Raw genomic sequence first — 26,488 nt, 5'->3', positions numbered from 1 at the left:
CTGAGCAACACAGTAAGACCCCATCTCGAAAAAAAAAAAAAAAAAAAAAACGGAATAAAGAAAAAAGAAAAATTCGCCACCATGGTGATGCGTGCCTATAGTCCCAGCTACCTAGGAGGCTGAGACAGGAGGATCACTTGAGCCTGGTGGTTTGAGTTGCAGTGAGCTGTAATGTCATTATTGCACTCTGGTCTGGGTGACAGAGCGAGACCCTATCTCGCAAAATAAACAAATAAAGACAATACTCTCACTGCACTTGTATAATAAATCTAGAATAGGCAAGGTTGGAGACAGAAAGTAGAATGGTGATTGTCATGGGCTGGGGAGGGGTAATGGGGAGTTAGTGTTTAATGGCCAGAGTTTCTGTTTCAGAAAATTAAAAATTTCTAGAAATAGATAGTTGTAATAGTTATACATGTTTGTGAATGTACTTAATGCACCGAATTGTTCGGTTAAAATGGCAAATTTTATGTTATTTTACCACAATAAATATGAACAAAAGGAAGAGAGTGTGATTGAAAGTAGGTCTTTTATAATTGCTCTTCTGCTCCAGACTGGGAGTTCAGAGTCACAGCAGTGCCCAGTAACTTCCTAACGCTGATTCTGAGGCGGACGGTACTTCAGGTCCAGCTCTGAGGCTGGCTCATTTTGGGACTAAGATTGCAGAGAGATTCTAGCTTCCTGGGAGCAGAGGCCCACGAGCAGGGCAGAGGACAGGGGCTGTATCTGCTTGTACCCACTCAGGGCCATGCCCCCCGTCAGCACTCTCCTTCTCAGGGGGCAGCCTGTGCTCCCGGCAGTGGAGCTGCGGCCCACAGCCAGCGCCGCCCACCACCCTCTTCTCAGACACCCAGAGCACCCTGCAGGCCCCTGGGCAGCACCTGCTGAGTGCAGGAGCATTCCCACTGGTTCTGACAGGAACTGCTAGGGAGACTTTCTATTGCGGAAGACGAGGAGCTTCTCTTTTAGCACATTTTACATTTAAGAGCCACAGTGTAAGTTCTCTCTTGTTAAGTCAGAGTATGAGAAAGGAGATAGAGGTATTAATCCATTCCCTCAAACAACAAGATTAGATATCTGCCCTCTACTTTCAGGGCAATTCCTTTTTTTTAGAGAAAGGGTCTTGCTCTGTCTCCTGGGCTGGAGAGCTGTGGCACCATCATACCTCATGGTAGCCTCAACTCCTGGGCTCAAGGGATCCTCCCACCTCAGCCTCCTCAGTAGCTGGGACTACAAGCATGGGCCACTGCACCTGAGCCTTTCAGGGCAATTCTACAGCAGATTCACTACCTCCTGTGAACCTGTGGCTAAGGCACTGCCACTCTGTGTCCCACCAGCAACCTATGGTCAAGCCTTGGAACTTGGGACTACAACCTGCCCCTGGGCAGACCTTTGTCCAAGTGCTGAGGTCCAGCTGTCTGCTCCAACGGACCCTGCTCTGCTGCCCCTGACCTGGGTGCAGATCGTGGGCGGCACATTCACAGACACGTGGGCTGGCCGTGGAGCTCCCTTACCAGCAGCAAGTCCATGGTGTTGAGCCGGCAGAGCTCCTGGTTGATGCTGGGCGTGTTTGTGTGCAGCAGTGCGGCCATGAGGCGGGCACCGTGCAGACGGGCGTTCCCCAGGGGCTCCTCTAGCACACCGATGGTGGTCAGGATTGCTTTTTTCTGCAAACACAGGAGGCGCCACCCAGTTGGAGACTTGTGACCAGTGATGCCACCGCCGGCTTCTCCGAGCCCCCTATGCCAACTGCTCAAGAGCTGGGGCCATTGCTCCATGACATGGCCCAGCCTAGGGGACAGTGGGCAGGGGGCGGGGGGGCGGGGGTCCTCAACAGGGGGTTACCTGCAAGAGGCAATGAGGGGATTGACGGGCTTAAGAACCCCTCTGCTCCCCTCGGGGCCTCCCAAAGAGTGGCCAGGGCAGTCCACTGCTCCCAGGCAGCCCAGGGCACTCTGGTCTGAGCCTGCCAGACCAGAGGGCTGTGCACCTCAGCGTATGAGATGTGTCTAGGGTGGGGCCCGTGGGACCAGTCTGAGGGTGGCCAGACCCCACAGTTGACTGTAGGCGCCCACGGGGCTCTCTCTGGGGACCCGGCCTCAGGACACTGAGTAACAAATGCCAGGAGAACACTTTCAGGAGAGACTGGTGGTAAAGCCAGCTTCATCAGACAGGATGCAGGCATTTTCTGATCCCGCAGTCAGTGTAACGAGTCTGCCTCTCATTAACTGAATGTTCCAGGCTGACAGAACAGAATCCTGCGTCCATGAAACTTAGTACTAGTGGGGGAGGCAGACAACCAACAAGCTGGTGAGACAAACCGCACTGCAGATCAGGGTGGAGCCGCGCACCAGGGAGGGGGCGGGGCCGTGCCTGGAGAGAGGCTGTAAGGAGGGACTGGGCAGATGGGGCGCCGACAGCTGAGGTGGAGGGCGCCTTTGCGCACACCACCCTCTTCAACAAGGCCTACGCACTGCCCAGAGCTGCTGAGCTGAGCAAAGGGCCTCCCCTGGGAAACTGCCCCCACCGGAGCTGAGTGTCCCTTGGCTGGGTGTCCCTGGCTTGGAGGCCAGGCCTATGGTGACCTGAGGCTTAGCCACCTGGGGAGGCTGCAAAGGTCCCACTCCCAGGCCTTCCTTACGGGGGCAGAGACGGACATTCCCAAATGGCAGGTCCTGAGAATATGTGTTTCAGCATCAGCTGGTGGTCTTCAAGTGGGGGTCTGGAAATGGCGGTGTTAGTGCACATTCATTCCACACGCTGCCTCGTCTGGGATAAACTGTGGGGTCCTCCCCTCGTGAGTCATCCAATCCTATGATAGCTCCAAAGGTGCTCAACAGCCGCTTACGGCCATTTACCTTTGGCGGGTTGAGCAGGAGCTGGTGGAAGTCCTTCAGCCGTGGCTCGATGCCCTGCAGTACACTGCTGCTGACGACGTACGACCTTTCCAGTCCCTGAGAAAAGGAGTCCACCAAGCCCTCTGTCCTGTGGAGAGGAGAGCAGATGGGGACGCGGTGCACCCAGGCCACACCTCACTCCCTAGCCAATGTTTCAACTCATCGTCTTCTTCCAAAAAGAGCTCTTTTTAATTTTCCCAAAAGCAATCTCAACAGTGGGACGACTTAAGGCCTCCACACGTAATTTGACGACTGCCAGAGAGGAAAGAAAGGCACTGGTGACGTTCGAGGACGCAGAGCCAGAGGAAGTGACCTGGGCCTCGGCCCCTGGACAGGCCATTCCTCCTCCTGCTTTGAGAATGTGCACTGCTGTCCCCAGCACTCAGCTGAGAAACAGCAGACAGGACTGGCCTCATTGTCCCTTTGGCTTTTTCAATCAAGTTTTTCTAACTGAGGTATTTGTAAAAGTAATACATAATCATTATGAAAATTTTTAATATGCAAAAGGATAAAAAACCAAAAACAAAGAGAAACAGCTGGCTTATCTCTGTTTTCCCAATTTTTGCAGCATCTCCTCCACTACATGCAGGGTCGAGCTTGGTCCTCAGAAATGGCCCAGGTTTCCCGGGTTTACGAAGATTAAAAAAATGAATATTCCGGTTGCCTAACTAGAAAAAATGATTATAACGTCATAATTCCATTTTTAGGTAATAAGCTAATAAATATGTATTAAGTAGTATGAGGAGGAACTACTAATAATCTCAGTACCACCATTAAGCCAATTTCTTGTCATTTTCCTGTACTTTATTTCTTTCATTTTAAAAAAAGCACAGGCCATCAGTGCCGGGGGCTAAATGAAGGTTGACACAGCACGCAGAAATACCACAACTACGGCCCCCTTCAGAGAAGTCCGACACGGTCCCAGCACTTGATGGGCAGAGGAGACAGGGATGTCCTGGGGATTGCAGGGCCCGCGGCATGCAGGGAGCCTGAGCCCACTGACAGGGCGCGAGGACTGGGGAAGGCAAGAGGGACGTCAGTGCCCTCTCGTCTGCTGCCTCCTCTCCTGGCCTCCCTTTGCCACTTGCAGGGTGCCCCAAAGTCCCATTTGCTTAGATGGTCTTGGCAGCACCCCGCCGCTGTGACCTGAGAGCCAGACTAGGCCCCCTTGATCCAGAGACAGTTCCAAAGACTTCCTGAAACATCTACCTGGGGTCCTGGAAGTGTCTCAAGCACCTGTATCCCCAAACAAACTCAACCTTTTTCACGCAGCCTTGCTCCTGCTGGCTCCCATCTCTGCCCCTGAGGTGCAGCTGTCTCACCCAGATGCTGCCCCCGCTCGTGTCCACACTGGGACCCCCTCACTGCCTTCGCCCAAGGACTGTCTCTAACTAGCTGTGGCCTTCCAGGGAAAACCTTGACCTGGAGGCTCCGCCCAGTAGCCTCCTGTCTCATGGCCCAAATGGCGCTGGGTGCGTGTCCACGTCACTCACCACAGCGCACCACGCTTCCTGTCCACACCCTGATCTCCTGTGCCAGACAGGGAGCACTGCGAGGAGACAGGCCACACCTCAGCTATCTCCTGGGCCCCATGCTTGCGTCGCGGTAGGTGAACAAATGACACCTGACGCATGAGAAAGCACAATGGGGACAGCTGCCTTCATTCACTGCTCAACAGACAGCATTAATCCACACGTACGTGGGGCTTAGGAGATGAAGATGAAAACGACATGCCCCCCGCAAGGGCCCGCAGTCTGGCACAGGCCACGGATGTGTACACAAGTCACTGCGCACCGGAGTGGAAACCCCGTGGCACTCTCACACGCACACACACGCAGGCCAGGAGGACTTCTCAGAACAGGCCCTGGGAAAGCCTGTCAGCCACACCTATTCCACACATGCCCATACACACACTGCAAGGCAATGGTGAGGCCACGGTGGGTGCCTTTGGGCGGGGTTGGAACCACAGCAGACCATGAGGGTCAAAGGGAACTTGGCCGCAGTCATAAGGTAGACCTTTTCAACACGGGGAGTCCATCCATGCTATTACTTGTGTAATCAAAAAGTAATGAAAAACACAAACGACATAACCCAGACCGATCATCTGGGCTGCCATATCAGCAGTGTCAAACGCTGCTTTCCTATGTTTTCCCTTGTGAGTGAGACTCACCCAGCCCGTCTGGTTTCCAGCAAGGTGAGTAACACCTGAGTCCCGCTGACAAGGCAGCTCTCGGTCTGGTCTTCATCAAACATGTTCCTCAGAAGCTGCTCCACGCAGTCCTGCCTGGCAGACACACAGATAGGGTGCAGGGTGGCCTCTCCTCCCTGTGTTAGACCTCAGCTATGCCCCTGCTGGCCCCAGCTCTCTGGACCTGCCAGGTCTCCTCTGGAGACCCCTCCCTCGAGAAACAAGCCCGTCAAATTAACTTGGGCTCTGAACCCGGGAACATTTCACAACCAGCTCATCAGAATCTGAAACAGAGGAGGGAGCAGCATGTCCTGGGGCTCAGAGACGTCCCCTTGACTCAGGAGAGGCCCACCAGCACTGCGGCCCACCAGTACTCACGACTCCAGCGTGGCGAGGAGGGGGTCTGGCTCCACAGCCTCCTGCAGCTGACTGCCCTGGTCTCTGCCCAGCCTAACGATGTCGCAGAGAGTCTGAGACGCATTCGACTGCTTCTGAAAAGACAAAGGAAACACAGAGTCCCTCAGTGCGGAGGAGAAACATACAGAACCAGCCTGCTGGGCACACCTGGCGCAGGCTGCTGGCTTCTCTGAAGTGTCAGACTTTCTCTAAACCAGCTTCTACAAAGATTCCAAACCAACAGCTTCATTTCAAAGAAGGCTGTGTCTGCCTTTTCCATGTCAAAATGTAGATCTTGTTAGATGTTTTTTTAGCTGTATTGAACCACGCCCAGGAATTCAAAATAAGGCCCATAATGGCCCAATGTGCAGCACAGATACTGCTCTCCACCCCTGGCCCACGTTTTGATATATAGGGATTATGTGACCATGTTGCTGATACTGTATTTTAAATCTAATAATAAGTAGCTACTACGAGGCAGAATGAGTCCTGTGAACTGATGAAAACAGGGAAGTTGCTACAGAGAAAGCAACACACACCCCCCAGTGAAAGTTCGGAACCCCGACTCGTGTGCCCTTGCTGACAAGGTGGGGTGTTCTGTGGGGAGATGGACGCAAGCGAGGAACACAGCCCTGCTGCTGTGCAGCACCGCGCATGTGCTGTGGGAACACTGAGGCAAAGCAAACACTTATGTGGCTCTTTCAGGGAAAAATTAAAGCAGCCAGGTTGGCTCTGTGGCCCTCAGCCTGCCTTTAGGGCCAGGGGAGGCCAGTCAGCCACCACTCACACCCAGGGCTGGGCCGTGCCTTTCAGACCTGGAGGCATCCAGTGCCAACCTGGCCTCCCCCATCTATCTGGGGGTGCCCCAAGGGCACAGGGAACAAAGCAGAGCAGCTGGGCAGCATGGAGGCCCCAGACCACTGTTTTCAAATGTGCAAAGGACAGTGTATGGATATAAGTATTTACAATGCACAGAAAAAGGCCTATCAGTGATTACTGCAGGGACGGGGTGGCTGAGAGAGGAAGCCCCATTGTTACTTTATAGGCTTCAAGGGTGGATGGCTTCTAGGAGGCCCCTGACGACTCCCTCCCAGAACTCATGCCGTTATAAACCATCTCCTCAGTGCAGGCTGAGCTAGCCACTCACATCGAAAGGGCAGGATACAGTAAGAGTGGCAGCTGCCACTGCCAACGTGCGCGTACAAAAGACTGACACGCCAGCCGCCCCGTGAGAGGCCCACGTGGTGCAGAGCTGAGGGTGGCCTTGGCCAGCAGCCCCTGAGGAGCTGAATGCTGCCAAGCCACTTGTGACTGCGAAGTGGACTCTCCCTGGCTGAGCCCTGAGATGGCCACAGTCTTGTAAGAGACCCTGAGCCACTAAGCCACAGCTGGACCCCTGACCCATAGAAACCAATACTGCTAGAGATAAAATACTTGTTGTTACAAGAAAATAAGTTTTGGGGTAATTTGTTACTCAGCCATAGATAACTAATATAGTTCTGTTAGAATTGTTTTTATAACGCATGTGTATTATTTTTTAGTAAAAAAAAAAGAAAGCCTAGAAGTCAGGCACTTGGTTAAAAGAAGAAAAGTATCTAAATGGTCCTCATCTGAGGAAAGAAGTGACTGTCCCCTTCCTCACTCCCACGGCTAGCATGAGCGAGTGGCCCAACAGCTCCTGGGCACGGGGGCTTCACACACGCAGGTGGGCTCGCGGGCGTCACACTCACGTCCTCGTCCTGACTCGGATGGATCAATTCCACAAGTCTCTGGATGATCTTCTCTTCATCAAGCCACTGAAAGGGAAAAAAGGCCCGTCACTGTCACAGTTCACATCTAACCAAGCAGAAGGGAAGTCCTTCCGTGCAGCAGAAATCCACACACCCAGGCTCCTGGGAAAGAGATCGCTTGACACGACTGTCTGTCCAGACCAGAGTGAACACAAAGAACACGTGATGCCCGAACTCGGAATAGCTCGAGTAGAAAGGGGACGTCCACCTGTCCTAAGTGCATATGCAAGCTCTGTCGTCCGGACATCTCTCCGAAGACCAGGGTGCAAATGAGCTTGCATGCGCTGCAGCCGGGAACCCAGCTGGGCGCCAAGGCCAGACAAGGCTCTGCGGCTCCCTGGGCTTCCGGGTCGTGCCAGGATCAGAACAGCAGAGCAGCCCTGGCAAGGCCACAGGAGCACCGTGAGGGCTACAGTGTGTGACACTTTCTGAGGTCCAAGGGTGATGGGGGTGAACGTCAAGGCTCAGCACACCTGGCTCCTCCACTGCACTGCCATACCCTGTGCTTCAAGTTCCTTATCTGAAAACGGGATGACCTGCCCCACAGGCAAAGTCCCGTGGCTAAAGGCTGCTGCAGTTATGCAGGCTTCCCCCAGCAGCTCACGGCAGGAGCTGACGCTCACACTGCCTCCACCGTGTAGACGTCAGCCACCACCATGCACTCTCAGGGAGAGGCTGCTCCACAAGGAAATGAGTCACTAAGCTGACAGTGAGAGCTACCACCTTGACGACCCCTGAGTCTAAGAGCTAGGAAATGGGCAGAAGGCCCAACAGTTCATTTTATTTTGAAATGCATTACAAAGCCTGCCAAACCACAGTGAACAGAAGTTTGTCCAGCACTGATTTCCTGGTCTTCTCTGGGGGAGGATCCTATCCTCCTCTTTGCAGGGACAACAGGCGGCTCCTTGCACTGACCGACCACCAGGACACAGGCCTCTGCCTGGATGTGCTGCCAGCTGGCCTGTCCCCAGAGGCAGGTGCCAGGACACAGAGCCAGCACCTCACTGGGCTTCTGCTCTACGCCAGGGGCGGCGCTGGCAGTGCAAGGGAGGAGGTGAGGAAAGCCCATTTCTCCTCTCCATAGAGCAGAGGCCAGAGAGTGCTGGGGAGAAGGGACCTCTCTGCTCTTCGGAATGGCCTGAGGCAGGACAATGGGGAAGGAAGCCCTGACAAGAGCAGAGGACACACACACACTGGGCAGAGAGCTGGGGGCACAAGGCTCTGGTGCTCCCTCAGGGAATGGAAGGGGACTCTGGGACTCACCTGCAGGACTTCCTGCCGGAGCCCAGCAGGCTCCACACAGCTGACCAGGCGCAACAGCAGGTCCATGAGAGCCGAGGTGCCAATGTGCTTCAACACCAGGCTGATGAACTTGTCCTTCGTCTTCAAGAACATAATCACCTGAAACCAAACACACCTGGTAAGCAAGCAGGGCAGACCCAACAACCTGAGGTGCCTCCTCCAAGAACTCTCATGAGAAAGAGGAATTTTAATTGGATTGAGCAGAAATGATACCGAGGCCTGGAAAAAGCTGTAAGAAAGACCTCTCCAAGGACAAGCAGAGAGTCCTTCCAGGCAGTGGCGCACGTGAGGCCTGGGCTGCGGGTGGTTTGCTGCACAGCTGAGGCTCTGCAGGACGTGCCACGCAGGGCGGCAGCGGCTGCTGTGCACAGTCACCATTCGGTATGTGTCAGTTCAAGTGTTTCCAACAGAAACGAACGGCGCAGGTGGAGTTGGGCTGGGAAATGATGGCCCAGAACACAAACCCCAGGGAGCAGGGAGTGCACGAGATGCCAGTCACTGCCAGAAACCCGTGAGTAAAGGGAAAAGAAGACAGGTTTCAGAAAAGAAGATGAGGCATTATATGGCTGGATGGTGACAGTGCCAACAAGGTATGAACAGCTAAGTGTAAAGTCATGAGGATGACAGGGACGCAGTGAATTTGCAGGTGAGTGGAGAGGTCAAGACTCCTGGGCTGAGTCTGTCTGCCTCTCACCACAAGTGCAGCTCGGCTCAGACTGCACAGATGAAGGGCCAGCTACGCCCAGGCTGCTGGGCTGGGGGCTGGGGGCTGGGGGCTGAGGAAGCCCTAGCATTCCACTGGGAACAACGGGAACGTGGAGAAGGTCCACACAGCTGGGGGACCTCAGCCAAGCTCGCTCACTCGTGCTAAGATGAGGAGGAAGAGGAGGAGGGGAGTGTGGGAAAAGAGAGAAGGAGAAGGAAGAGGGAGGAGAGAGGAGAGGGGACACGGGAGTTGGGGAGGGCGGGGGCTCTCTTTGAAAAGCATAATTAAACTCCAAGAGAGAACACTACGAACAAAACAGAAGGAGCAAATAACATCAGGAATGAAACAAGGGACATTGCTAAAGATCCTACAGACATAAAAACTATTATGAGAAGTTAGTAGGAGCAATTTTACGCCAGTTTGTGTAAACTTAGAAAAATGAAAAATTTCCTTGAAAAACATATTTATCTAAACTGAAGAAAACAGAAAATCTGTATAGTTCTAGAACATCAAAAGAAACAAAATCCACAGATAAAAGCCTCCTCTTTGTACAAGGACATAAAACTTTGATTCTAAAACCTGACAAGGGCATTGCAAGAAAGAGAAGTTACAGGCCAGTCTCACTGATGGCCAAAGATACAAAATCTGGCAACATAAAAGAGAAAATAATACATCACAACCAAGATGAGTGTATTCTAGGAATGTAAGATTTGTTTAATGTTAAACAACCAATCAGTGTAATTTACCTATCAAGAGTATTAAAATTATATGATCAAGTCAAATAGCCAGAGTAAAACATATGCTAAATTTCAACAACCATTCATGTTATAAACTTTTAAAAATTAGGAATGAAGAGAACAGCCTTAAGTTTGACTGTTTACAAAATCTATAAAAACCCCACAACAAACATCATATCCAACTGTAAAATGTTGGGAGCATTTCCTCCGAGGTAACAAATAAGACAAGGGCCCACTGTCCCCACTTCTGTTCAGCGTTGCACTGAAGGTTCCAGCGATGCAAGAAGGCAAGAAAAAGAGAGAAGAAGAAGAACTTTAAAGAACAAAATAAAACTGTCATTAATCACAGACAACACGATCTTGTACACAGATAAAACAAAAAAATATAAATTATTAGAATTAACAGTAGCTTTATCTATCATCACCAAAATCTGGAATCAGTCTCGACTGCCCCGACACGAGAGGGGACACAGCTGTGGCGGCACAAAGGGAATGACTCCGACGCACACAGCCGCGGGACGGAGCTGCAGGAAATCACTCTGGGCAACAAGGCTAACGCCCAAGGGCGATATAGTCCATGTGTAAGGAAGATTTAAAAATGACAAAATTTTGGAAACCGAGAACAAACTAGGGGTTGCCAGGGTTCGTAGGGCTCAGCGAAGGCTGGGGCAGGAGGAAGGAGGATGTGGTTACAAAAGGGGACACAAAGGGTCCCTCTGGTGTCAGAGCCGTTCCTTATCTCCACCGTGATGGTGGACACATGAAGGTGCGGGGGTGGTAAGTTGCATAGAGCTTAATAAACACACACACACCAATGGGTCCAAATAAAACTGGAAAGGCCAGCACGGTGGCTCTCGCCTGTATCCCAGCACTCTGGGAGGCCGAGGCGGGAGGATCGCTTGAGCTCAGGAGCTCAAGACCAGCCTGGGCAACAGTGAGACCCCATCTCTACTAAAAAAATAGAAAGAAATTAGCTGGACGTCAAAAAAAAAAAAAAAAATATATATATATATATATATATATATACACACACACATATATATATATAAAATTTGCCGGGCATGGTGGCGCATGCCTGTAGTCCCACCTATTTGGGAGACTGAGGCAGGAGGACCGCTTGAACCCAGGAATTTGAGGCTGTAGTGAGCTGTGATGAAGCCATAGCACTCCAGCTGGGGCAAGAGGAAGACTGTGTCTCCAAAAAAAAAAAAAAAAGTTCAATGCATATTACTTTAATGCATCAAGCACAGGGTAAGGGAAGGGAAATATTATATGAAGCAGTTAAATTATAAAGAAAATATCTCAAAGTGGCAGAGGCATATGATCAGCTTATAGTAAAACTGTGAGATACACACATCCAGTCCTGGGACTGTAAGGGCCACACACAAAAGGATCTTTATCCAGCACAGTTCCTGCTGTGACCAGGACTCATACTCCCATCCTGCAGCCCCCTGGGGGAGCACCCACCCTACCACCCACCGCTGCCACTACTCTTCCTTTACATTCTGCTGCAAAAAAAGACTTGAGGTGAGACAGTCCTCAGGGGTCCCTTGTAACCTCAGATTTATGACCAGTGAAAGATGACGTTCCACTGGGTACTCACACACGCCAGCGGAATTCCCACAAGTGAAACGTCCACCTGCCTGGGGGCTGCACCTTCTCAGAGCTCAAGACACAGACACAAAATATTGGTTTGTTCCCTGGCTGGATATTTGATTGTATTAATGCAGTTAGTATTTCTGGGGTGTGATAATGAAATTCCCATTTTATTTAAGAGAAAAAAGTCCTTCTTTTAGAGATACATGCTGAAAAACAGAAGAAATGATCTGATGTTTGGGATTTGTTCTGAAATAATCCAGGAGGGATGTAGGCAGGGGATAACAGAGGAAGAGGACTGGCCAGGAATGACAGGCCCAGGGCACCCTCACACCTCCCTCTACCCGTGTGTCCACAGTGTCGAGGGGCCAAAGGCCACGACAGGTCAGATGTCAGGCAGCTGGACTCCAGGGGGAGCACGCTGCAGCTCCACGGGACAGATCCTCTGCTACTCCTGCAGAGGTCTAATGCTAGAAGATACCTTTCATTTGCTTTGAAACAGTAAGTGCCCTGGACAGAAACACGTCACCCACACAGATGAAGCGGAGACCTCAGAAGGTCCTGTGTGGCAAAGGCACATCCCAGGACCTCAGGCCGGTGACATGACGAGCTGGCCTACTCTGGGATGGCGGGAAGGGCTGGCATTCCAGAGCCAGCCCTCAAGAACACTCCAGGGGACGCCACATTCTCATTCAAATCTCAACTCGCAGAGAGCAGCCCACGCTACTCCACAAGTGCCCCCCATGGCCTGACGACGAGGCCCATGGCAAGGCTTGCCAGTGGCACCAGTGCCCACCAGGACAGCATCCAAAGCCACATCGGCCCTGTGCGTTATTCACCTGCTCGGTCTTCCTTGCGATGAGGTTGCCGATGGTCTTGCTGAAGAAACTGGCGAGCAGCGGGTTGAGCGGCGGCTCGCGGCCCAGGAAGTCACAGAGGAGGCCCAGCAGACGCCCGTCCCCGCCCAGTCTGTCGCTGATCTGCGGCACATCACAAGTCAGAAGCTCACAGGCTGTGTTTGGGTATCTAAAAGGGCACAGTCCAAGCAACTGGAGGTGAAATTAGTCTTCTCCAACTCTCAGGAGCTGCTTCAACAACCTGCGTCTTAGGAAGCAGACCCGCGTGATCAGAACAGACAGAAACGTGATTCCTCTGAGAATAACCGGTATTCTTGACTACTAGGAGCTCAAAGTTGTTAATGTACCTTTTACAGGCTCCTCCTACCCTTTACTAGGACATCCTACAGTCTCTGACTCTATTTCCACCCCTAAACAAGCTTTCCTGGCCTCTGGCGTCTCCTCTCTCCAGGCCTGGTGCTCACCGCCAGCCCTCACCTCCTGCCTGACAGCACCGCCGCGGGCCACGTCTGCAGTCACGCCACCCCCAGCAAGCCTGCCTCTCCTCTCCTCACCCGGGTCCCTTCCTACCGCCACGCACAGACCCCACCTGCCCCAGGCTGGGCACACATCACAGCAGCGGTTTGCTGTGCAGCATCAGCTGTGGGGCGTCAGGCAAGCAATTCAGTATTAAGAAATACCAGTATTTGTGAATAATGTACTTCTTGTTTAGTAAAACTGTATGACCAAATACAAAACCATCCTTAGTCCATTATGTGTAATCCCTTAATAACATCACTACGCTCCCTCCTTAGCATCTGGCAGACATGGGTGGGTGACGGCTGCCGCCCCAGGACAGGCACACCTGGCCCGTAGCGAGGACAGAGCCCTCAACAGCGGTGCCGGTAACAAGGCCTAGCGCTCCATCCCTGTGTCTGGGAGCACCAGACAGGCAAGAACCCAATGGGACTGCCTTGGAACAGGCCGTCCCCACACCAGGCAAGTCACCTGACCTCTCTGTGTCTAGGTTTTCTCCTTGGAATATGCAGGTGAGGGTACCTGCACATCCCACGGGTCTCTCGTGAGGACAACAGGGGATGACGGTACGAGGCAGAGCGGTGCCTGGCACATAGGAAGTCCTCGGCTGAGGTCAGCGCTATGACCTTCCTTCTCTTGCCAACATGTGCCAGGCACAGAGGCGGCCTCAGCACGGGGCCTAAGCCAAGGTGGTCCCTGTGACTAGCCAGGGGCTGGGTCTGTGAGACTGTGGCGGACACGGCTGGCTGAGCACGATGGCCGAACAGGTGTGGGAGGGGAAGGCAGGGAGGGGCCTCGGCTGCTGGGGTGGGTGTTCCTCACCAGCCCAGACAAGGAAGAGCAGCTTTTAGCGCTGCTGCGAGGAACAGAGTCCTGAGGGCAGGCTGAGTGTGACGGACCTTCCGGGTCACAAAGAGTGGCCCAACAGCAGGAGCTAAGCCCGCAGGCCGGCGGCTGGCAGCGAGGACGTGGCTGGGGCCCACACAGGTGTGGTCAGCACACGGGGCGCCACAGGCGGGTGTGCGAGGAGAGGGGTCCGACAGCCGGGGGCAGGGAGCGGCTCAGGCCCAGGTGCAGACCCTCAGTAGCCAACCTCTCTGGCCTTCAGGCCCCTTGTCTGTGAAATGGGGGGGCCAGTGCCCACCTTGGGATGTGGCAAGGCCTGGACAACACGTGCTCAGCACAGTGGACAACGCTCAGCACAGTGGACGACACTCAGCTGCTCGGGCAGCAGGACCAGATGGAGCAGGGGAAAGGCAGTCCAGCAACCCAAGGGCCATAGTGAGGTTCTGCATCTACCAGACCTAAACAAGACAGGATGGACGGGGGCGATGGGGAGAAGTCAAATCCCGTGGGCTCAGGAGGAAAAGCTGAGGAAGCAGAGAAAGGCAAGTACAGACCACACCTTGGAAAAGTGTTTCACGAGCACAGGGAACAAACCGATCTTGTCTGTGTAACAAATGTGTGCATAACGGCACAAAGCGGGCTACAAGCAGCTGACTTTCTAGGAGGAGGGACTGAGATTTCCTCCTTTTTTCTTTTTCTTTTTTTTTATAGAGACAGGGTCCAGGCTGGTCTCGAATGTCTGGCCTGAAGTGATCCTCCCAACGCACCGGGACGATAGAGACAAGCCCCTGCGTCTGTCCCTTTTTTTTCTTTATCATTACTTTACAATTATTCTTCAAAGAACAGGTACTGCTCTAGTAGATTTTAAAATTTATGCAAGGAATAGGAATTCCAGTTAAACACAGCAGGTGGAGCACACAGACTTGTTGATAATCCCTCTCAAACTTCTGTTAAAATAATGCAAAGAATTTAAAAGACAAGGAAAGAGAAGCGGAAATGATGCTGGACCAGGCCTGGGGACAGAAGTGGCCTCGTGAGCAAAACTCAGCACAGGGAAGGTGGAACCTCAGGAGCCCACACAAGGGACACCAACTGGAGCTGAGGACTCGGGCCCCACGACTCCTCCGGAGAGGCCTGAACGCTGAGGCAGTGGCTGGCAAGGGTGGAGTGAAACCGGCACAGAGCAGTGGGACCCTGGCCCCTCCCTCCGCCCTCCTGGGAAAAGTAGGCTGGAGCTCTTGAGTGACGGCCCAGGGGTGGAGCAGGTGCTGTCCAGAAAGAGGGGACTTGGTAAAAAGCAACACTGGGTGCCCCCCAGCCCCTCTTCCCGACTCAGCTCCCAGGATGCTGACTGGTGTGTGGTCACAGCTAAGAGCTAGAAGGATGCTTTTCTGGAGACAAGTCACCTAGCTGTCATCTAATCAGAGGGTCAGCCGCTGAACCCCGAGGTGAGCCCTGCAGTGAGCGAGCCCCGCCCAGACCCCCCGAGCTCTGTGCAGGGTTTGGGGCCCTCCTCCTGAAAGGAGCACAGCGCTGACGGGCAGGAGACCAGGCGTGCAGAGGGGAAGAGTGTGTGTGGAGAACAGAAGGAGACTTTTTAAAAACTGTGATATTCCCACAGATGATACACTAGAACAGTGTGTCTGTGAATAAAAATTAGAAGCTTTTGTTAAAATATCTGAGAATAAGAAAGAGCTCTTAGAAATTAAAAATATGATGGTAGAAATTTCAAAAGTCAATAAAAGGATGGGAGCTTAAAAGTTGAAGAAACCTCTCAGAGGCAGACCAAAAAAGGAAAGACAAAACGCTGATAAGAAGAGAAAGTATTAACTCAGGTAATCTAACGCCTGATTAGAAGTCCCAGAAAGAGAGAACAGACGAAAAACTGGAGAGAAGAATATTACAGAAATACTACAAGAAATTTCCCTCTGCTAATGAATGTCATGAACTTACAGACCAAAGGCCCACGGAGTGCCTAGCGTAACAAATGAGAAAAAGTCGATATCCAGTGTTTACCATACTATGAACATGTAAATGCTGCTTACAGCTGAGCTGATTTGTTGATTCTGGTTATATTTGCTTACTTACCTGTTTTTCCCGAGTTTACAGTTTCTTGTTGTTCTGTAAGTTTCTATTACTAACTGCTCCCAAACTCTGACAGTGAAACTCTCCTGGCTCACCCATGCAGCTCTGGGATGCCCTGTCCTGACCAGAAGACCCCCCCAGCTCTCCTCCCCAACCCCTGTCACTTTGTTCCAATTTGTCACCAAACTGGGACATATTTGGGAGTGAGAGGGATGGGGGGCTGTTAATAGTGATGTTGAGACAACTGGCCGGGCGCGGTGGCTCACGCCTGTAATCCTAGCACTCTGGGAGGTCGAGGCAGGTGGATCGCTCAAGGTCAGGAGTTCAAGACCAGCCTGAGCAAGAGCGAGACCCTGTCTCTACTAAAAATAGAAAAGTTAGCCAGGCGTGGTGGCACATGCCTGTAGTCCCAGCTACTCGGGAGGCTGAGGCAGGAGGATCGCTTGAGCCCAGGAGTTTGAGGTTGCTGTGAGCTAGGCTGATGTCACGGCACTCTAGCCTAGGAGGCAGAGCAAGACTCCATCTCAAAAGGAAAAAAAAAAAAGGAGACAACCGGTGTTGGCCAGGCGAATCCCAGGCCACAACAGCCTCTAACTACGACCACCCTATCCCTAAACCTTGGCTCCTTAGGAGCAAGCCCCTGCTCTTTCTAGAACTCTCTTCCCCCATAACCAGCATGGCTCCCCTTGTTAGAGGGGACCTGCTGACCACCCTGATGGAGTACTGACCCCCGACCAAGCCCTGCACAGGCACTCCCCGTCCCCCTATCCTGCTTTATTTTCCTTCTAAGACAAAGGTCAGCAAAGATTTTCTGTAAAGGGCCAGATAATACACATTTCGATGGTCTCTGCTGCGACTCCCCAACTCTGCGCTCTGTGTGGATGAGTGTGGCCCTGTCCAACAAGACTGCACTGGTGGACACTGAAATGTGCATTTCATGTCATGTTCACATGTAACAAAATATGCTTTGATTTTTTCCAACTATTTATTAAATAGAAATGTAAAACCATTCTCAGCTCACAGGCCATACAAACCAGGATTTGACGCACAGGCCTAGTTTGCTGACCCTTCTCCAAGACATCACCACCACACACACGTTTCATGCTTCCTCGTGAGGCTGCTGTGTCTGCCCTGACCCCTGCTATCACTGGGGACACTGCAGGCCCCGTGGCCTCCTTACAGAGCTGCACCTGAGAAGCCGGGAGGCTGGGTCTGCCCTGTCCTCCCTGTCACCCAAGCCCCTCCTTGTTCACACTTCTCTGTCCTGACCTAAAGCTCCTGTGGCTCCAACCATCTTGCCACACTGCCCCCTCCCTTCCTGCCATCTCCTAGCAAAGTGAGGCACTTCTCAGAGGCGGGGACTCGGGTTCCGCACGTCTCTCCTGCCTGGTCGTTCTGCCAGGCCTGGGGCCACCCCTGCTGCTGGCGCACCCCACACTGCAGTCCTGCCTGCCTCTACCACGGGGTCAGTCTTTTTCTTTCAGCGTATTGTCACTCAAAACACTCTGACATGCACCAACTTCACATGAACTCACTTATAACTCAGAGTAAGAAAACACATACATACATAAGAGATTCCAAGCTCTTAAATATCACAAATAACAAATCCCACAGGAGTGGCCTCCTCACTTTCCAGGGGGGTAATGTGTAAGGCCGGCTTCTCCGTCAGAAAGCCCCGGCCTCCCTGCAGCACTGCCCAGCACACCGGCCCTGGGCTCAGCCTCGGTACATACTTGAAGCGGACCTTCTCCTCCATGTCCAGAGGCGGGTCCTGTGTGACAAGGCTCACCAGCTCCTCCATACACTGCTGCCTGCACAGGAAGTCCAGCAGCTTCTGGTTCTGAGCCTTACACTCCTGCAGGATGTCATCTTCATCCATCAGTTCCCGCAGCGTCACGTGCTCCTTGTCCAGCAACTTGTCGACATGGGACGTGGTGTTCAGGTCAAACTTCCAGAACATCGTGACGGCCACAGGGCTGCAAGCAAGGACAAAAGGGTCACTTCTCTCCCCTCTCCCCTCTGTGAATCCACCCTTAGCAGCTCTACACCAAAGTCCAGAAGTCCATCCTCAGCACGAGCACACGTGCTCCCGGGGCTCAGCACGGCGGGGCTCTCCCAGGTCAGGCTCAGAGTTTAACACCAACTTCCCAGCTGCTCAGTAGCTCGATGCTGTGCTCTCAGCTCCAGGACCTGCGTCTCCACATTCTCCTCCGGGCTGCCCTCTGCTCACCCTCATTCCCCACACTGCCCCGCCAGCCTCGCCACAGCGCTCAGCACACCCTGAGGCCTGGATGTCTCCCGTGTGTCAGTGCCAGCAATGTCCCTCCATCCTGAGTGAACACTGGGTGTCTCCCCCCGAAAGTCTCACAGAACACAAACTCAGCAAGTCAAACGCAAGACAGCTCATTCTGCTTGGCCCTGTGCTCCTCTGCCTCCCAGCCCCTCCACTTGCTGTCCCCACCTGGCTGATAACACCCAAGATTGTCCTTGGCACCGGCATCTCCCTCACAGGGACACCAGCTGGGCACTGGGTCTTGCCACAGCAACCTGAGGAGTCACCATGGACCCAGCTCTTCCTCTGCCTCCCCAAACCTGCTCCCAGCTCTTGCTGTCTTTGCCTGGACTAGACCAAGTGTGTTCACCGCCGTGAGTCTCACATGTCAGTCTGTGGGCCAGGTTTTCACTATTCTGATACAAAAAGAAAACATAAAGCCTACATCTTTAACAAAGTTAAAACTTTATTTTGAGATTAGGAATCTTTTCAGCGTTGCATGAAACATTAATTACAAAATTATGGTAATAGTAGATGGCATTACCTTACCTGACATTTTTGCTTAGAAAAATAAAAGACTGGCGGGGGGCAGCGGCTCACGCCTGTAATCCTAGCGCTTGGGAGGCCGAGGCTGGAGGATTGCTCGAGGTCAGGAGTTCGAGATCAACCTGAGCAAGAGCGACACCTCGTCTCTACTAAAAATAGAAAATGATCTGCACAGCTAAAAAAAAATATATAGAAAAAATTAGCCGGGCATGGTGGCGCATGCCTGTAGTCCCAGCTACTCGGGAGGCTGAGGCAGTAGGATCGTTTAAGCCCAGGAGTTTGAGGTTGCTGTGAGCTAGGCTGATGCCATGGCACTCTAGCCCGGGCAACAGAGCGAGACTCTGTCTCAAAAAAAAAAAAAAAAGAAAAAGGAAAGACTGACCACAGACATACACGCCCTGGTTTGCCTGTCTGTGAGGCCTGGGCTGTCCTAGGAGCTGTGATGCGGAGCCTCCCGTCCAGCCACACCCCACAGCTCTGGTCTTTGCTGCTACATCTTCATGTCCTCTCATCTCGGTTTCAGAGGCCCTGCTGGCTCCAGAGGTCCCCAGGCTGCTCCCTACAAGGACCCCACCCTCACCACAAGGACACTGCACTTTTCTTCCCACACAGACTGCACTTCACTACTTTTATCCTTCTGCATGTGCTCTCCCCTCCCCGCGGCAGACTGCGCTAAAGGTTGGCTCTGGCGGCCTCACGCCTGCACATGCTGCCCCCGACTTGAGAGCCCCGAGGGGGAGCTCTGAAGGTCCTGAAGGGGAGCTACTTTGGCTTTCAGTGCGAGGACTCCATGTGCACACTGGCATTGCATTCAGTTTTCCTTCTGGGTCCTCAGATCTTCCTTATTCCTCTTGTAAGGAGTGTAGGTGGGTATTTCTGGGTGGTAGCAACAAACTTTAAAGGGCCAGAAATAATAATTACTAAAAGCACTTTCAGAAAGAGATGGCTGCCTCCACACAAACATGCGGGGTGCCCCTCTCCTAAATGCCCTACAGGACGACTCAAACACTTAGGTAACATGCGATCCAGGGAAAGAGGGCTGGATTGTCAAGGCTTTTTTCCCCAAAATAAGAACTTGCAAGACAGGGCAGGTAGAGGTGGCTGGCTTCCTTGTCTGCACCTTATAGTATTCTTCACCCTCTATAAAGCAGCAACTGATAGAAATCCATAAATAAAAACTGCCTGGCCCTGGGCATTGATCCTAGAGAAATAAAAACTTAAGTTCACACAAAAACTTGTATACTAATGTTCATAGCAGCTTTATTTGTAACAGTCAAAAACTGGAACCAGTCCAGATGACCTTCAACATGCAAACATTTACACAAACCGTGGTACATACATACCACGAACACTACTCAGCAATAAAAAGGAATTATTGATGCACACAACAACTTGGATGTGTCTCTAGGGAATTACACCCCTAAGCAAAAAAAATCAGTCCCAAAAGGTTATATACTGCATGATTCCATTAATAACATTTTTGAAATGATACAATTTTTTAAAAAAAAAAAACGAAACCTGAGCCTTTATTTATTTTACTATCAGTGGGGGAGGGGAGGGGGGTTCAGTTTCCTTTTTTTTTGGATACAGAGTCTCACTCTGTCGCCCTGGCTTGAGTGCAGTGGTGTTATCATAGCTCACTGCAACCTCCAATTCCTGGGCTCAGTCGATCCTCCCGCCTCAGCCTCCCAGAGTGCTGGGATACAGGAGTGAGCCACCCCACCCGGCAGAAATGATAAAATTTTAGAAGTAGGGGACAAATTATTGGTTGTCAATGATTAGGGCTGAGGAGGGGATAAGTGGCAGGAGAGAAGTGGGTGTGGGTCTCGACTGCAATGGTGGATTCTCGAACCTACACAAATGAAACACTTACAGAGCACTGAACAGATACACACACAAATATTATAAAATTGGGGAAGTCTGAATAAGATCAGTGGGCTGTATCAATGCCAATTCCTGGTTGTGATGTTCTACTGTGATTTTATAAAACGTCACCACTGGGGAAACCGGTCAGAGTATGAGAGGGATCACTAATTCTTTCTTACAGTTGCAATGTTAGAAATGTAAATATTAATACACTCAAGCTGTTAAAGAGATAGAAAATATACCTAAAGCACAGAGAATACAAATTCTTTTTGAATGCACCATGTAACACTGACAAATATAAACCATATGTTAAAACTCCAAAAGACCATTATCTTACAGAATGTGTTCTGCAAACAACACAATAAAGTATAGAAATTAATATCTAAAGGACAGGTTTTTAAAATCCTATGACCAAATCGCCAGGCTGTTCCTAAAATTCACATGGAAATGCAGGGGTCCCAGAACAAAGCAATCTTGAAAAAGAACAAAGTTGGAAGACTCACATTCCCGATTTCAAAATTTACTACAAAGCGACAGTATTCAAGAGAGTGTGGAGCCAGCATAAGGACAGACATAAAGACCAATGGAACAGGACTGAGGGTTAAGAAATAAAACCAAACATATATGGTCAAGTGATTTTTAACAAGGGTGCCAGGACCATTATGGGAAAAGCACAGTCTTTTCAACAAATGATGGTGAAAAAACTGGATATATACACAACCAAAAGAAAGAAGCTAGACTCCTGCCTAAAAACATATACAAAAATTTACTCAAAATGGATCAGAAATTTAAATTTAAGACCTTAAATTATAAAAATTCTTAGAAGAAAACATACAGACAAATCTTCATGACCTGGAATTTGGAAATAGTTTCTTACACATGACACCAAAAACAACAAAAGAAAATAATAAACAAATTAGACTTCATCAAAAATAAAACATTTGTGCTTCAAATGATACCTCTGCCTAATTATAAAGACAACCCACAAAATGGGAGAAAAATTTTTGCAAATCATGTATCTAGACTTGTATCTAGAATATATAAAGAACTCTTACAATACAATAATAAAAAGACAAATTTAATCTGTAGAAGAATGTCCCCTCCTCCCCCAAAAAGACAAATTTAATAACGAGCAAGGCATCTAAACAGACATTTCTTCAAAGAAAATATCTAAGTGGCCACTAACCACATGAAAAAATGCTCAACACCATTAACCATCAGGGAAATGCAAATCTAAACCATAATCAGAGGCCAGGAATGGTGGCTCACGCCTGTAATCTCAGTACTTTGGGAGGCTGAGGCAGGAGGATCGCTTGAGGCCAGGGGTTGGAAGCTGCAGTGAGCTATGATGACACCACTGCACTCCAGCCTGGGTGAAAAAGTGAGACCCTGTCTCTTAAAAACCAAAACAAAACCAAAAAAACACAATGAGATACTACTACATACCTACTAAGATGGCTATAATCAAAAAGACAGATGTAATCACAAGTGTGTTGGTGAAAATGTGGAGAAACTAGAAGCCTCATACATCACTGGTTGGAATGCAAAATGGTGCAACTGCTTTGGAAAACACTCTGGCAAGTTCCTCAAATGATTAAACATAGAGTTAGCATGTCACACAGCAATTCTACTCCTAGGTATACACCCAAAAGAAATGAAAACATATGTCCACACAGAAACTTTTACACAAATATTCAAAGCAGAATTATTCATAAAAAGCAAAAAATGAAAACAACCCAAATGTCCATTAAGGAATGAGTGGATGAATAAAATGTGGTCTACCCAAATAATGGAATATTATTCAGTAATGAAAAGGAACGAAGTTCTGATACATACTACAAGCTGGGTAAACCTGAAAACCAGTACGCTAAGTGAAAGCAGCCAGACACACAAGACGATACACTGTGTGACGCCATTTACGTAGAATGTCTAGAATAGGCAAATCCATACAGACAAAACATAGATTAATGGTTGCCTCAGGCAGGGAGGACAGAAAGGCTGGGAGGAAATGAGAAGTAAGGGGCTCCTTTCTGAGGTGATCAAAATGTTCTAAAATTGTGGTGATGGTGGCACAATTCTGTGAATACACTAAAAGCCATTGAATTGTATATTTTAAATGACTGAATTTTAGAGTGTGTAAAGTTTATCTCAATAAATTGTTTTTTAAAATCCTGTGTGCCTCAAAGTAAATAACATATCCATAAAAACCCTTTACGATAAAAAAGTAATTAAGAGATATTCACAATGGAATAACAACAAAAATATTACATATCAAAATTTCTGAGACACAGCTATAGCATACTTTAGAAAAGAATGTATAGTAAGAAAGGTTAAAACTAGATAATCAATTCACTTGAAGTTAGGAAAGAACACCAAAATAAACCGAAAGAATAAATATACTAACATGAGTCAATGAGACAGGAAATTTAAAAAGTGAGATTACCTAAACTAAAAACTCATTCTTTGAAAAAATAATTAAGTACTCTCACTCCCCCCATTGGACTGGCCAGATCGCTGGCAGTGCTGGAGGACAGGCGGGAGGAGCAGCTTCACACACTCTGGACAGCAGGGATGGGGTCGCTGCCTTAGGGTAACCATGACAGCACTTACTGAATTCACCAGTGCCCACCCCCGGCCCGGCAATCCCACTTCTGCCCACTGGAGGATCACGCAGGAAGATGAGGTGGAGAGAGTGCACAGCTAGAGACAGTACAACGTGGATGAATCTTGAAAACATGGGGCTGAATGAAACAGAATCAAGTCCATAACATAATACACCTATATAATTTAAAATACATGCGCCAACAATATGCATTTATAGGAATACACACATAAAAGGACACACATGAAACATATCACAGTGATCGCCTGTAGCGAGAGGACTGGAGATTGAAGGGAACACCAAGGCAGCCAGGGGCCCTGCCCAGACCACCGAGGAGGAGCCCGGCCTCCTGGACGCACAGACACAGTTAACTCCGCCCACGCTCAGAGGTTCCAAAAGGGAAAAGGAGGGAATGAGGGTAAGGATGCTGGACTGAAATACACTAAGTCTGTCCAGCGTCTGTGTAGCCACAAGGGTAATTTCATCGGAAGCACAGGTCACCGGCGTGCTTTTTTCTCGCCACGGCTGTTCAGCATCCGACCAGGCAACAAAGAGCCAAGGTCCAAGTCCTAATTCCCACCTCAGCACTGTGCCCAGATGGCTGGGGTTTTGTTTGTTTTTGTTTTGCTTTTTTTATGTTTTCTTTCATTTTAACTTACCTTGGGAAGTTTCACAGGTGCCTAACAGTAGAGAGAGCAGTACAGCGAGCCCCCAAGCGCCCACTCAGGCTCCACAGTGACCAACTCACAGCCCATCTTTTCTGGCCTGAACGACTGCTGCCCCCCCATCCCAGTTACTAATCCACTTCATTGCCCAGGCTGCTTCTGAAATGCTGTCCAGCGTCATCCGCCACTGTCCTAAGTCTGTTCCGATGCTTATCGGGTCCCCTTCATGTAAGTGGTCTTTTTTCCTCACGTGCAGCACAGGCAGCCTCACGCAGAGGCGTCTACCCCTTCTCCACCGGCTGACAACAGGGACAGCTGAACTGCTCTGCGGGACACCAGCACCTCAAACATGGGTCCAGGGACCCCACGTGCCAGCCCACGTGCCACAAGGTCCTTCACGGTAGGGTCAGGTCACACATTTTATGAATTCAATCAAAGATTCCTGAGGACTTAAACATGGAACAAATGCTATACAACAAAACCAAAATTAAACCCAAATAACCATCACCATATTGCTAACTTATTAATAACCTTTGAAATTTAAAACAATAAACTGAGTTAACATCTAAACTAAGTTAACATCAGCTTATTTACCCCTAAGTGATAAACCAGAAAGTTTAGTAAGGATATCCACCTTGTAACAAGAACAAGATATATAAGGGCTTCTGAGAAACCATGACATTTTTACAGTCAGTGTTCCAACTGGATCACTAACTTTCTACTCCCTAAATCAAGTCCCAAGGGACCTGTTTGTAAAAGTTAGCTGAGCTCAGTGGTTTTAAGACTGGATATTGGGCTGGGCAAGGTGGCTCACACCAGTAATCCCAGCACTCTGGGAGGCCGAGGCGGGATGATCGCTTGAGCTCAGGAATTTGAGACCAGCCTGTGTAAGAGTGAAACTCCAGCTCTACTAAAAATAGAAAAGTTAGCCAGGCATGGCGGCACATCCCTGTAATCCCAGCTACTTGGGAGGCTGAGGCAGGAGGATCGCTTGAGCCCAGGAGTCGGAGGTTGCAGTGAGCTATCATGACACCACTGCACTCTAGCTGAGGTGACAGAGTGAGACTCTGTCTCAACAACAACAAGAAGGCTGGATTTTGCAGTCCAGTAAACTTCTTTTGTCTTTTAATTTAGAAAATTTACAGAGGGTTACCAACTTTTTAACTCTGCCAAGAAAGGAGGTGGGAAGGAGAGAAACAGAAAGAAAAGGAGACACAAAGGAGGAAAGGAAAAGAAAGAAAAGGTAAATTGCCATCAACAATTCCCTTACTTTCAAAAACCAATGACTTTTTTTTTTTTTTTTTTGGAGACAGGCTCTTGCCCTGTCACCTGGGTTAGAGTGCAGTGGCATTAGCAGTGGTATCGTCATAGCTCACTGCAACCTCCAACTCCTGGCCTCAAGTGACCCTCCTGCCTCAGCCTCCCAAAGTGTTAGGATTATAGGCGTGAGCCACCGTGCCCAGCCCAGAAAACAATGACTTTTTAATATCAAAAAAAGGCAGACCATAATCTCAGGATAGAAGAAAATGTTCTACTTTAAAAAAAAAATGTCATTTTAAGAAAAACTCACCTCATTACACTTATTTTGTTCATCTCACCAGTATTAAATTCTGGTATTTGAGAAACTCTACTTACAATAGCACTGATGATTGAAATAAAACTGGTTAATTTAGGTTGGCCGCTGCCTCACTAGTGTATACCAGTACACTTTGCTATGCCATTAAATCAAAAATCTATCTACAACAAGAATATTTCCATGTTTCTGTCAGCTATCCATGAATGCTAAGAAATACTCAAAAATGGTCCCATCAGCGGCTCCTTTAAGAGTTCTCTGCACTGGCACTGGTTTAGCTGCAGCTGACGTCACCGTCAAAGGAACTGTGAACTGATCCCAGAGCGTTTATGCAGGTAGCACAGCATCTTCAAACGTCTCTCCCGTCCAAGCGGCTACACTCCGCCCTCCACAGAGATGCCGGCACCGCCTCGGTTGGCCTTTCCTGCAGGGAGGCCTTGATTTCCCTGCCTTAGACGACCCCCAGGTCACCACTGGCAGCATCTTTAGAACAAACAACTGGCTCATGAACTGGCTTGTTGATCTGAGACATCTCTGACTATACCTGCGGAGCTAACAGGGCAGAAGGATTCCTCTCACCGCCTGATAACCATCCTCAGTAAGCCGTCTGGGGTGCCAAGCCCGGGATCACCAGCGTCTCCACTCCCATCCAACAGCCAAATGAATGGAACCTGAAGTTCTGCTGCTTTATTTACTTTCTCAGGTTGGAAAAACCATCAGACAGAAGGTAGATTTCAAGCAGAAATGTTGCCCATATGATCATAGAGTTCCACAAAAGAGTCCTTCAAAAAAGAACATTCTGTGGTAGAGACTGTTGCTAAGAGCAAATCAGAATCTGAAATGCCCTATTACCTCTCTGGCCACAAATCAGGTTTTTTTTTTTTTTCTTTTAAAGATTTACACTTGAGCCCAGGAACCTGAGACTACGGTGAGCTATGATGACACCACTGTACTCTAATGCAGGCAACAGAGTAAGATCTTATCTCAAAAAAAAAAAAATTATGATCAAAGTCTTGGCTCTGCTGTGTGACCCTGAGGCCAGTTTCAT

The 26,488-nt window shown here is 49.8% G+C and overlaps 1 protein-coding gene across 5 annotated transcripts in view; it reads right to left on the bottom strand.

Annotated features, from left to right (window-relative positions):
* The window catches only part of PPP6R2 (protein phosphatase 6 regulatory subunit 2), an 80,881-nt gene that overhangs the window by 16,652 nt on the left and 37,741 nt on the right, over nucleotides 1-26,488 (bottom strand). For 3 of the 5 annotated variants that reach the window (XM_069490720.1, XM_069490721.1, XM_069490722.1), the window contains exons 3-10: nucleotides 17,650-17,892; nucleotides 12,452-12,638; nucleotides 8,535-8,672; nucleotides 7,212-7,277; nucleotides 5,464-5,576; nucleotides 5,068-5,181; nucleotides 2,859-2,985; nucleotides 1,515-1,667 (exon numbers count right to left, since the gene is read on the bottom strand). In XM_069490720.1, the coding sequence (XP_069346821.1) occupies nucleotides 1,515-1,667; nucleotides 2,859-2,985; nucleotides 5,068-5,181; nucleotides 5,464-5,576; nucleotides 7,212-7,277; nucleotides 8,535-8,672; nucleotides 12,452-12,638; nucleotides 17,650-17,876 (1,125 nt within the window). In that variant the 5' untranslated portion in view covers nucleotides 17,877-17,892. Of the gene's footprint in view, nucleotides 1-1,514; nucleotides 1,668-2,858; nucleotides 2,986-5,067; nucleotides 5,182-5,463; nucleotides 5,577-7,211; nucleotides 7,278-8,534; nucleotides 8,673-12,451; nucleotides 12,639-17,649; nucleotides 17,893-26,488 lie in introns of those variants that run through there. The other 2 variants (XM_069490725.1, XM_069490723.1) reach the window with 2 other exon arrangements.

Source organism: Eulemur rufifrons, chromosome 16, assembly GCF_041146395.1.
Source record: "Eulemur rufifrons isolate Redbay chromosome 16, OSU_ERuf_1, whole genome shotgun sequence".
Classification (NCBI taxonomy): domain Eukaryota; kingdom Metazoa; phylum Chordata; class Mammalia; order Primates; family Lemuridae; genus Eulemur; species Eulemur rufifrons.
This window is presented reverse-complemented; position numbering and strand designations above follow the sequence as displayed.